The sequence below is a fragment of the Hemiscyllium ocellatum genome, chromosome 1 (genome assembly GCF_020745735.1).
Source record: "Hemiscyllium ocellatum isolate sHemOce1 chromosome 1, sHemOce1.pat.X.cur, whole genome shotgun sequence".
Classification (NCBI taxonomy): Eukaryota; Metazoa; Chordata; class Chondrichthyes; order Orectolobiformes; family Hemiscylliidae; genus Hemiscyllium; species Hemiscyllium ocellatum.
In genome coordinates, this window is record NC_083401.1 from 29,495,233 (window position 1) to 29,508,412 (window position 13,180).

Genomic DNA, 13,180 nt, shown 5'->3' on the forward strand with positions numbered 1-13,180 from the left:
TGCATTGGTCATACTAATGTGTAAACAGGAGGACTCACTCTCCAGGGAGTGCTGTAGTGTCAACTCTCAGGCTGGAAAACGCACAGTGTTTGGCATTGTTTGCACACGGTCACATTGTATTGATCAGACCTCATTATGCAGGATGATTCTAAATTGAAGATTTTATGTTTATCTCCAACACCAAAGGTTTTTATATATATATATATATATATATACTGAGAGAGAGAGAGAGAGAGAGAGAGAGAGAGCTGAGTAAACTCCGACTGGTCTACTGAAAGAAAGCAAGCAAAAATCTCAAGCTTCTGACAGGTGAGTCCTAATTGTTCCAAGTCTTTGATTCATTTGGACATAATTATGTCAAGTTTCTTATGAGTAAAGGAAGATTATAAGGTTTGCTGACTGAACATTGTTTGTTTAATTAGTGCTAAGGAATTTCAGACTTGTGATCCATTTATAAATGCATTAATTGTTCCACTTTAGGGAAGAACAATAAGATTGCTTTCCAATATTTTGTTTCCAAAGTGCTTTTCCTATCAAACAGGCATCACTAACTTTTATTTGTGGGTGAATCCTCTGTAATTTGTAATTTCACTATCTCTTAAAGCAGGTTAAATGTTAAATAAATAGCTCGGGTTAAATGAATTGTTAGGCTTATTATTAACTATTTAGCACTTCTGGTAACTCTTCTTTAAAGTACAATATGGGAAATCGCAGCCAATACATTTAAAATGCTGGTGTATTCTTGAAAGATTAATTCAGAAATTAAATATTGCGGAACTTGATGTTCATCGCAGATATGATGGCAGAAATCCAAAGGAATGGTTTGTGTACTGGGACTTGTTGCACAGAAAGTGGACAGTGTGGACTCTGCAGCAAGTTTTGTACTTCAAATTCTCTGCTCATTTACTTTCTAGTTTACAATCTTAAAGACTAAAACATTGTGAATGAATACTGCATCCCCTGAAGTAATAACCTTTCACTTGAGGGTACACACCTCAGCAAAAGCCATGTTTTGTGAAATTTATTCTCAAGATGCCCAGAAGATTTCACAATACCCCAAACTACAGATGTGAAGTAGAAGTGACATGGTTCTTGACTGATGCACCTCCCTGAGCTCCCTAATCTAACCCTAGCTATTGATTTCGCCATCAATGACTGTAGTCCCACCTTCAAGTCATGAGAGCTCATTTTCAAATTCTTTAGAGTACACTTTATAATGACACTTTGGGAAATGTTGCATTGTTGGAGATGCTGCCTTTCTATAGCTGTTTGTTCGACTGGACCAAAAATCCCCTAAGGCACTCTTCGGGACAGAATGAATAGAATTCTGTCACATTGTCCTGGACAACTTTCCTTACTTAACTAACACTAACTAAAATATAGATTAACTAGTCATTGGTTTCAGTCGCTATGTGTGAGCTAATTAGAATGGTGGCATCCCATACTCTCTGAAATCTAAGCCTTTGTATTTCTGTTAATGTAGTCCAGGCCTAGCAAATTACCCTGAGCTCAGCAAGCTGCTTATTTAGTTGATGTACATTTCACATAACTTCTCCTATCTCATAATAATGAAATGTTTCACACACGAAACCTAGTTTCGCACCAGGCTAAACCTGTTCACTGAAGAAGGGAAGAAAGAAATAATATTTGTATAGTACCTTCCGTGATATCTGGACATTTCAAAAATACTTTACAAACAATAAAACACTTTTGAAATGCAGTCACTTGCGTGATGTGGGAGATGTTCCTGTTGGTTTCACACAAGGATTAATATCCAGATGAGTTTGGCTCCGTTATTAACATTGGCCAGGACTCATTGTGAGAATTCCCTCTTGTTTCTTCAAACCATAGAGTTAATGCAGCTCAGAAGGATACCAAATGGCCCATTGAGTCCATGCTGGATCCGTGCAACATAATCCAGTCAGTCCCATACTCTGGCTCCACCTCAGCATTGCCTTACAGGTTTATTTCCCTCAAGCTTCCATCGAATTTCTTTTTTAAGTCATTCACCATCTGTGCACCAACTCTCTCAGGCACTGAGTTCCAGGTTATTACTACTCACCATACTAATAGGTTCTCTCTTCCATCTACCATACTTCTTAGCTAAAACTTTAAATCTGTGTTGCCCCATCCTCAGTACTACTAATTAGTGGGAGCAGTTTACTCTTGTCTACCTTATTTAAACCTGTCATAATGTTGTGCAGATCTTTCAATTCTTTCTTTAATCTCCTCTCCTCTGAAAAAATAACACCAGCTTCTCCAATCTAATTTCATACCTGAAATCTTTCATCTAATCCTTCATCCCTGTAGCTGATCTGATGAAAGTGTGGGGCAGCTGATACCTGAATTGACTACATCTGAACAGGGCCGGGATAAGTATCCTTGCAGGGAGATTTGCTAGTGTTGTCGGGAAGAGTTTAAGCTGGGTTGTCACATTGCAGGGTAGGGAGAGGTGAGTAACTGAGGGCAAATTCCACACAAGGAGAGGAAGGCAGAAACTTAACGAGAGACTGAAAAACAGAGGAAGTAGAGGTTAAAACTATCTAATAGGACAGTGGATACAGCTTCAATACTAACCTTCAAAAGGCAATTGGACAAAAGCTTGAAAAAGGAAAATTTGCAGCTTTATTGGGAAAGATGGGGGGCGTTTAACAGGAATTCTTTAGGAAGGGGCCAGTGCAGACTTGAGTGTGCCAAAATGACCTCTTTCTACACCGTTGTATTTGATAACCTTAGGTATGCCTTCTTCAAATCGTCAGTGTAATTGGACATAATCTTTCAGTTTCTACTCAATTACAGAGACTGACTTGTTTCCTCACCAGTTCCACAAATCCGAGATAGGTCCACACCAACAGAATGGCTTTCCAGAGAAACCTGCATTTCCTGGTATTCCTGTTGCTGATCGTGAACGCTCAGTTTTCCACAGCCCAACACTGGTCTCACGGTTGGTATCCAGGAGGGAAGAGAGAACTGAGTCTGTCTCAATCTCCAGATGTGAGTCCTATTCTCTTTGCATTCTTTAATCTTTGCTAAAATCCCCTAACTTCTTCCTGTGAATGTAATAACCAAGAAGGGGTTAGGGTAACCTTTAAAGTATATTTTTAAAGTATGTCACATAATGATATTCTTAAGACACCTTTACTTCCAATTAAAAGTCCTGAAACATAAACCCATAATTCTGAAACTGCCCAGGAAGGTTGGGTGATGACTGTGGCCACAGAATAGTTAACATTTCATGCCATTGACTTGTCATCAGAACTGGGATAAGTTAGAGATGTATTATAACCAACTACAGAGGCATAGAAATGTGGGAAGGGTTAACAGCTCTGAGTTTTATAAATTGGTGATATCATCAACCTGCTTAAATTTAAAATTTGTTATGATCAGTCAACAAGTGGGACTAGTGAGATATTGGTTGATCCACTGTGACCCCATTCATAACAGTACTGTTTGGAAGGGAGTTGCAGGAGTTTGTTCCAGTGACACTGCAGGAACGGCAATGTATTTCCAAGTCAGGGTGATGCGTGACTTGGAGGGGAGCTTGCAGGTACTGGCATACCCATGTATATTGATCCAAGCATGGACAAGGCAGTTGAACTCAAAAGATAAAGTTGGTTTGACTAGACTTGACATTAAGGTAACATTTGCCCAAGTGTGGTATCATCAAGGAACAAAATTAGAGTCAATACAAATCAGAGAGAAAACACTTTACCAGTTAGAGTCATGCCTAGTGATTGTTGGAGGTCAGTCATCTCAGCTCCAGGACATCTCTGCAGGAGTTCCTCTGGGTAATGTCTTACACCCAACCACTTTCAGCTGCTTCATCAGTGATCTTCCCTGCATCGTAAGGGCAGAGGTGGGGAAATTTGCTAATGACTACACAATGTTCAACACCATTTGCAACTCCTCAGACCCTGAAGCAGTCCATGTCCAAATGCAGCAGGACTTGGAAAACTTTTAGGCTTTGGCTGAAAAATGGCAAATAAAATTTGCACCACACAAGTGTCAGGCAATGGGCATTTTTATCCAAAGGGAGTCCAATCATAATCCTTTGATTTTCAATGATGGTGTTATTGCTGAATCCATAACTATAGACATTTTAAAATTGCCATTGACCAGAAACTGAATTGGGCCAGCCAGGTGTATATTACAGCTATAACAGCTGATCAGAGGCTGAGAACTCTGAGGAGAGTTACTCACATCCTGACTCCCAAAGGCCTGTCCACCATCTACAAGGGGCAAGTCAGGAGTGTGATGGAATATTGTCCAATTGCCTAGACAAATGTAGCTCCATCAACACAAAAATCGCAATGTCTTCTAGGACGTTATTGCTGAGCAAAGAGATCTTGGTGTGCAGTTTCATAGTTCCTTGAAAGTGGAATCCCAGGTAGACAGGTTAGTGAAGGAGGCATTTGATATGCTTACCTTTATTGGTCAGTGCATTGAGTATGTGAACTGGGGAATCATGTTGCAGCTGTACAGGACATTGGTAATTCTGCCCTCAATTCAGGTCTCCCTGCTATAGGAAAGAATTTGTGAAACTTTGAAAGGGTATAGAAAAGATGTACAAGCATGTTGCCAAGGTTGGAGGGTTTGAGCTCAAGGGAGAAGTTGAATATTTTACTTGGAGCACCAGAAGCTTATAGAATTTGATAAAATCATGAGGGGCATGGATAGGATAAATAGACAAGTTTTTTTTCCCCAGGGTGGGGGAAGTCCAAAACTAGAGGGCATAGGTTTAGGGTGAGAGGGGAAAAATTTAAAAAAGGACTAATGGAACAACTTTTTCATGCAGAGGGTGGTGAGTGAATGGAATGAGCTGGCAGAGGAAGTGGTGGAGGCTGGTATAATTATAACGCTTAAAAGGCACCTGGATAGGTATATGATTAGGAAGGGTTTAGAGGGATATGGGTCAAATACTGGCAAATGAGATAGGATTTATTTAGGTCAGCATGGGACAAGTTGGACCGAAGGGTCTGCTTCCATGTTGTACAATTCTATGACTCTATTGCTCTCTAACATAGCAATCCATTTGGTTGATACCCCCAACTATTAGCTTCAGCATTCACTCCTGTGACCACTGCTACACAGTGGCAGTTGTGTGTACCATCTACAAGACACACTGTAACAGCTCCCCAAGGTTCCTTTGACAGCAGCATCCAAACCCATGACCTCTACCACCTGGAAGGAGAAAGGCCGACCTATCCCCGACCCCCCCCCCCCCACAATTTGTTTTGTTTCTCACCCATTGCCTTTTCTGTTCTGTCAGCTACGTAAAATTCATCCAGGTGAAAAAAAATTCTCCAGTCAAAGCCTAATTAAAATTTGATTTAACTGAAGCAATACAGTCAGCTGTTTTTACTCCAGACTACTTCAGGTAAAGAAAGAGGGGATAATTACTCTGAAAGAGCATGTTAAGGGGGTGAGGGGAGAACTAAGCGGTGGTCAAAGTGAACTGCACTGCACAAGTTCATTTGAATGTTCCTTATCATTTCCCAGGTTTCAGAAGATATCAAGTTATGTCAAGGCGAGGGTTGCCTGTTGCTGCAAAGTCCACGTAAAGGTATCATAAGGAGCATTGTGGTAATTAGAACATTCTTATTTATTCAGAAAGCAAGAATGTTACTTGAAGAAACAATATAAAAATTCCACCTGTTTTGGCGAATAAGGGAAGGCATTGTGAAAACACTACAAAACCCCATAAGGGTTACAGTGCCCTGCTGATAAATTTCACAGGCATATCCCTCAATTATTGGATTTTGTTTTTGTTGAGTTTCTCTTGTTTGGGAATTAAGTGAAAAGGGCTGCAGTTACATGAGAAATTGAGATTCTTAGAGCTGAGAAGTTTAAGTAGTGATTTAATGCATGTGTTTAAAATTATGAGAGTTTTCAAGAGAGTACGGGAAATCTAGTTCCAGTGGTAGTCAGGGCAGTGACCAGAGGATGCAGATTAAGGTCAAAAGTTGGCCAAAGAATAATAGGGGAGATGCACCAGCATTTTATTGTCTGCCTGAAAAGACAGTGGAAGAAGATTAAACAGTGACATTTAAAAGCGAATTGAATAAATACTTAAAAAGGAATAACTTTTCAAAGTTCAGTGTGAGGTAACATGGGTGTGAAATTAATGGGATCGATCTTTCAAAATTGGTCAGATGCTGGGCTGCATCATTTCTTTTTGTGCTATATCATTTAGTGAGTGTGCACAGTTAGGCCAGAATCAGTGGCCAATTCCTGTGATTCTGGATCTAAAGGTTATATTGAGAACAAGAGTTCTATCGTTAAGAACTGTGCGTATGCATGATTTGGAATTATCCTTAGGAGAGTCATAGAGTCATAGAGATGTACAGCATGCAAACAGACCCTTCGGTCCAACCTGTCCATGCTGACCAGATATCCCAACCCAATCTAGTCCCACCTGCCAGCACCCAGCCCATATCCCTCCAAACCCTTCCTGTTCATGCACCCATCCAAATGCCTTTTAAATGTTGCAATTGTACCAGCCTCCACCACATCCTTTGGCAGTTTGTTCCATACATGCGCCACCCTCTGCGTGAACAATAAGATTATGAATGATTTTTATCTTGAAAGTGTAATATTAATATACTCCTCAAAGGAGTATAGAAAACTTTCTCCATTTGGGGCAGCGAAAGAGAGAGAGAGAGTTTCTTATGTTTGGCTTGGGGTGATCACTGCACAAGGTGACAAGGCAGCTGTCCTCGATCTATTTTAGCTGGTGGGATAAATTAATCCTTAATCCTGCACCACACTACAGTGATCTAACCAACTGAGCTTTATATTGAAAATAGACTGTAAGAATATCGAGATCTGGACTTTTCTGGATAAATATGAACTATAGAAGTTTGCTCATTCTGCTGTTTTATCTCCCTTTCTGTGTTCATAAAATCAGATGGATATGTTGGTGCAACAGATTCAGAAGAAGAAATGAAGGCTGCTCTGCTTTCAGATTGTCCCCGGTGTAAGTTATAATCTCATCAAGTTGAAGACATTTTCCCAGAAATATGATTTTAAATTCTGCAGCAAGTTTGTGTCAAAGATCCATCTCATGTACGTGGCCTGAAGACTGTGAAATGGTGCTGTGAGGCTGTTTCAGTGACATCTGTGGAAACACTACAGACAGACTTCCCTTTCTGGCATTTTAGTTTCAACCTTGTAAAGTGAAGGGCTTTATTTTGCCATGTATTGATAACACCAGCTCTCAAAAGCCAATGCTTGAGCATGAGAAATACTCAAGAAAAGGTTGGTGTGTTTTATTTATTAACTCTTTTTCCAAGTTTTGACATTATTTTGCAATGAGCTAAAGCAACTGTACATGTCTGAAAATCTTTACAAATTATCATTTCTCTCTATTTTTCATTAAAAGATTATTGTATTCAATCTATGTGGGCATCAAGCTTCATTGTTTTGGGTCTTGCATCAGTAATCAGGGTTTCTCCGAATGTACACATTAATCGGACGGGAAAATGGTCCTGGTGTCACACGTGGAATCCATGGCACAGCTCTCTACAATCGGGGAACAAAATAACAATTGATATGTATACTAACATCACCATCTCCTTTATTATCTATGCAAGGCACCTAGAATACATTTGTTCTGAATAAGCACACATAAGAAAACAATAATAAATAGGTTCATGCAAATCACTTAAGCTGGGAAAAAAAGACAAGATCATGAAAATTATTCCCATTTCAGCATTAAATCTGTGCTGATTGACTTAAAGGATTTTACTGCTGTAGTGTGGAATGTTGTATGTTCAGTGCTATTCAGGAAAGGTCAAGCAGGACTTCCTTTCCTCTGCCCAACAATGTCTTTTCAAAATTATTTTATATAATGTGGGTGTAGTTAATGTGGCCAACATCTGTTTTCCATTCTGCAATGCCTGTGAGAAAGTGTTGGTGAGCCACTCTTTTGAACTGCTGCTGTCTTTCTGTGGCATGATTGTATAAATTTGAATAGGGCACTCAGTCAGTTCAGTGGAAAGCTACACGTTAGCCACATTACCTTGGGTTTAGAGTGGGTCAAGCCAGGTAAGGGTGGAAAACTTTCTTCTTTACATTAGTGAATCACATGAGTTTTTAAAACAATCGATTACTTTCATGGCCGCTATTAACAAAATTAGCTTTCAGTTCCAGATTGTATTAATTCATTGAATTCAAATTCACCAGCTATTGTTAGTATTGGAACATGTTCCCACAGCATTAGCCTTTAGATTAATGACATTTATACTAATGGAACATCTCTCAGCTTTACTACTGTCAGCCAATGCAGACTTAGTGATATTTTTAAGCTTAACGAAGGTGGCATTTCTCTGTTGTACATCTTGGTTGTCTCAGTGACACTTCCAATCCTGTGCTAAGTGCTGAACCCTGCAATACGCTATCATAGAAACCCTACAAAGTGGAAGTAGGCCGCTTGGCCCATTGAGTCCATACTGACCCTTCGAAGAGCATTCCACCCAGACCCCTGCCTTTTCCCTGTAACCTTGCATTTCCCATGGCTAGTACGCCTAATCTACACATCCCTGGGCACTATTGCCAATTTAGCACGGCCAATGCATTTAACCTACACATCTTCAGACTGTGGTAGGAAACTGGATCACCCAAAGGAAGCTCATGCAGACACGGGGAGAACATTAACAGTCACCCAAGAGTGGAATCAAACCCAGGTCCTTTGTACCACAAGGTGGCAGTGCTAACCACTGAGCCACCGTGCGGCCCCACACTAGTCTGTGAGTCAATGAAGCTGAAAGGCTGGAACATTTACAACCACAGGAGATGAACTTGTCCCTGCCAACCTGGTTGGGTTCTGAAGCTGGGAGTTTTCTCTTCCCACTTTCCACAGCAACAGGATCTAGATCTAACCAGGAACATGTAGATAGGTTTGGCTGTGATCTCCAGCATCTGCAGACCTCATTTTTTACTCGTAGGTTTGGCTTTGCCCACCAGGGTGTCTTTGGTCATTAATGTAAAGGAGTGAATTCTGAACTTTTTGTTATGCTTTCCACCCAGGAATTTTATAAACGCATCTCCAAATTTGTTTCTTCACTGAAGTACTTCATAGAATCCCTACAGGGTGGGAGTAGGCCATCTGGCCCATATCAACCCTCCAAAGGAGATCCTACCCCATATTTCCTCTGGCCAATTCTGTCTATCTCTGGACTGTGGGAGAAAACTAGGCCCAGACATAGGGAGAATGTGCAAACTGCACACAGACAGTCGCCCATGGGTGGGATCGAATCCAGATCCCTGGCACTGTGAGGGCAGCAGTGCTAACCACTGTGTTGTGTCACTTTTGTTCCCTTTTTTAAAAAACATACAGTATGAATGGTATTCCTATCAGATGAGCTGCAAGATGATTTAAAAACCCATGTCAATGGAAACCTCCTGGAGAAAACATATACCTAACTGAAGTCAAATGAATGCAGATTAACTCTGATTACAGAGGCTGAGAGACAGTATGACATGATATGTAAGCTACTGTCTCACCTACTCGCTCATCACTCGCTCACTCTCACACACCAGTCAAACTTAACTTTATGAAGTAAGACCCATCTTTTTGAATAATCTAGGATTAATGAGCCAGTTACTCACCCTGTGTACAGCAGATTCCAGATGAAGCACATTTCCCACCGTTGCTGCCACAGGCTCTGCCACTGGGTTCACAAGGAGACAGCAGGTAATCTTCCTTCTGACACCTCAGGGTCTCCGAGGTTCCAATGTAGCAGCCAAACCCCTCTCCACAGCAAATACTAGCTCCAAAACATTGGCCGCTGTTACCAGGACCACATGACAAGCACTGGGAAAGAATAGAAAGGCAGGTTATGCCAGTGGAGGCGAAATTACACAGAGGAGCTGCAGAAGCAATTTTCACATTTTACTCTTGAAGCCAAATCGCAAGATTGCATGTTTTGTGGAAGAACAGACATGCTTGTGTAAACTGTGTTTAAGCTCTGCCACAGTTTCATTGCTGATGGAGTGGGGTTACTATGGAGGAAACTACAGTTTCATGTTTGAGGTACAGCAAGTTCCCAAAAAGCTGCAGTGAGTTCAGTGATGCAATAATCTACCGTAATGTAATGCTCTTTGTCAGATAGTGCCCCCATCCCATTGGAGCCTTGGTTTAACATCAACCAAAGATCCGTACAAACTTCTGGCAAAAAAAAGGCGAACGTCAGCTGCAGATCCAAAGCTGACTGTAATGTACTTGTTGAATAAATATGTGGGCAAACCAGCTGGCTTTTGAGGACTGGATTGCCAGGGTTCTGGAGGTGCATATACACCGGAGGACACAGAGGGATTGCTTTATTTAAAGCTGGGTCCCAACACTCAGAGTTAGACAAATCTGGAGACAGGGCTCAATCCAACAACAGGGAAAAATGGAGTGAGGGTGGCACAGCGGTTAGCACTGCTGCCTCACAGCACCAGGGACATAGATTCGATTCCACCTGCAGAAAACTATCTGTTTGGAATTTGCACATTCTCCCTGTATCTGCAAGGGTTTCCTCCCACAGTCCAAAGATGTTCTGGTTAGTTGCATTGACCATGCTAAATTGCCCATAGTGTCCAAGGATGTGTGGGTTAGTTATGGGAAATGTAGGGTCAGAGGGAAGGTCTGGGGTTTGGGATGCTGTTTGGTGGGTCATTGTGGGCTTCTTGGCTGAATGGCCTGCTTCCACATACCAGGGATTCTATAATTCTCTGACTGCGTGGGATGAGAAACTTCACACTGAATTCAATGTTTGTATTACCTGAGTCTCAAAGAGTGTTGGAAAGGGCTATCGGTCTAGTGGACACTGCTTTTTAACCTTCCTCAGTGATTGACCAGTGCTATCCATCCCCATGGAACTGAGCACTAGCAAGAACCACTGACCTCAGAAGGATGAGGGTATGGGAGGTAAACTAAAGATGAGAGAAGCAAACTATCATTGAGAATGTCTGTTCCTATGAGTGGACGGGGAGATTAACTGAATTCAGACTTTCCGACCCTTGCCCTGGGAAAAAAAAACACTAGTCATTTGCAAACTTATTAAAGATTTGATAGGTTAATGCAGCAATCCTGACTCTATAGTTAATCCAGTTCACTGCCCTCTGGGTAATTAGGAATAGGCAATACATTCTGGCCTAACCAGCAACACCCATGTCCACAACAAAAGATCAGAAAATACCACGTACACTGTGGGCAGAAATGGTTGAAGCAATATTTGGACACTCATTCTGTGGTCCATACTGTGTCTGTCATACAATCTCCAATGTATTACAGCACTATTTCTCCGACCATCTGAACTTGGTTGTACTGTAACCTGAATGTACCCTAGGAAGGGAGGAGAATTGGAATAGAGAATGTGCAAAAGAGTGTCTTTGTCACCAATTGCTGATCCCTTAGCATAGGACTGCTCCAAGATCTCCCCTTCCTGTGTGAAGGACAGAGCTGGTGACATTTCCTTTTCAAGGATGCAATATGGCACTGGCTGAGTCTGGGACTGGGAGTTGGACAATAGAACAGTGCAGCACAGGAACAGGCCCTTTGGCCCACCATGTGGTTTCCTGAATGCTAACCAGTGATTTAAGAAGACTGGCAAAGCTGCGGCAGATGAAAATTGTTCCCAATGGTCATGACCTGAGAGTAGATTCAATAAGAACTTTTTAAAAATAAATTAGATGACTCATTGAAAAGGAAAATAAACAGGGAAAGGACAAGGCAGTGGGAGCAATTGGGGCTCTTTTGGAGAGTTGGAACTCAGTCCAATTTCTTTTAATGCATCATGGGGTTGGGGTACTGCTGATGAGGCAGCATTTACTGGCCATTTCTAGATACCCCAGAGAAAGGCAATTGACATCTTTCTTCTGTACTAAGTCATCCCATGAAATGTTTAGGCAGAATAGGTAATACATTTTCATGTAATCTCTCATACCCAGAAGAATCAATTCAATACTGTCCTATGAAAAACTACTAACAAAGGTTCGGGTCACTGACCCAGAAATTCAAGATCTGTTTCCAGATCACTAAGATAGATCTGCCAAAGAAACCTTAGGAATGTTAAAACAAATGCTTTTTACCCAATTTACCTTCACCCCCTTCTGTCTTTTAGAAATGAAAAATATTGGAGATGGGGTTAAAAAAGCTGCTTAACTGATCAGGAAAGTAGTTGATAGAACCTGCTGGGATATATCAAACCAGAATTGGCAAATTTAGAATCTGTATTCTGTTCAAGATTTGTATACAAGCTACGTATGAAATAAATCAGAATAAAAAAGGAAAAACAATACACTTTGGGATTTTCCACCATTTGTTGTCCTCCATCTGGATTCTTAATCTAACAACAGAATCAACAGTGCTTTAAAGTATCTTGACAGTAAGGCAATGAGAGTTGCTCCTTACCTGTCTGATCTCCATGTCCACGATCGATCGCTTGCCTCCTACAGGGCAGTTGTTAATGTAACAAGCTGAAGTGAAGCAGATGAGGCAGAGCAGGCAAACAGCAAGGTAGACAGACTGCATGGTGTTCTATCTGTTGGAGTTAGAGCCAGGAAACCTTCCAAACTGCACTGAACATCTCTGAATCCTCACCTTATTTATACTCTCCAACAATCATTCCCAGTACGGAGATGCTATCGTCTTGCTAACTTAGCACACGCTGAATATATTTTCCAAACTATTTTAATGAGCAGACGTATAGTGCCACACACGATTCACCTAAGGTCATTCCATAACCTTGATGAATGTTTTATTTTCGCAATTAGTCAAAAAAGGAAATTAATTTAAATGAGTACAATACGTTTGTATCTGAATATCATTTTCCAATTAGATGTTACTTCTTCAGAACCTGATGCAAGAAGGTCATATTTTCTGTTGTCCCTTTGGAAATGTTTGCTGGTTCTCTATCTCTAGGAGTTTCCAAAGTCTGTGTGCAACATGGTCAGTTAACAATTCTCACCACATTGGAGACTCGGCAATGTGGCCTAAACTCAACATGGAGTCAGATAATGTGTAACCCACAGTCAGAATATCAGCATAGTCCCTGCCTCAGCTTCTTTTTAATGTAATGTCTGAACCCAGAGTTGTGAGGTGATTTTTTTTTCACGAAACTGTGCAGTGCTTAGTTTCTCCAGCAGCTGAAAGAGGACAGGCAGGCCCCTTCTGGAAAAGTAGTTCCTCAGGTAG

At 41.1% G+C, this 13,180-nt stretch overlaps 2 protein-coding genes across 2 annotated transcripts; one reads left to right on the forward strand and one right to left on the reverse strand.

Moving 5' to 3' along the window:
• The first annotated feature begins 235 nt into the window (after positions 1–235).
• gnrh2 (gonadotropin-releasing hormone 2) lies at positions 236–6,991 on the forward strand. Its single transcript, XM_060828412.1, has 4 exons — positions 236–309; positions 2,823–2,994; positions 5,500–5,583; positions 6,908–6,991. Exons 2-4 carry the CDS (start codon positions 2,857–2,859, stop codon positions 6,944–6,946), a joined length of 261 nt encoding a protein of 86 aa, XP_060684395.1. The 5' UTR covers positions 236–309; positions 2,823–2,856; the 3' UTR covers positions 6,947–6,991.
• Positions 6,992–7,465: 474 nt separating this feature from the next.
• Positions 7,466–12,517, reverse strand: LOC132817896 (neurophysin 1-like). Its single transcript, XM_060828426.1, has 3 exons — positions 12,398–12,517; positions 9,610–9,814; positions 7,466–7,521 (listed from the first exon to the last, which is right to left on the reverse strand). Exons 1-3 carry the CDS (start codon positions 12,515–12,517, stop codon positions 7,466–7,468), a joined length of 381 nt encoding a protein of 126 aa, XP_060684409.1.
• Between the last annotated feature and the right edge of the window lie 663 nt (positions 12,518–13,180).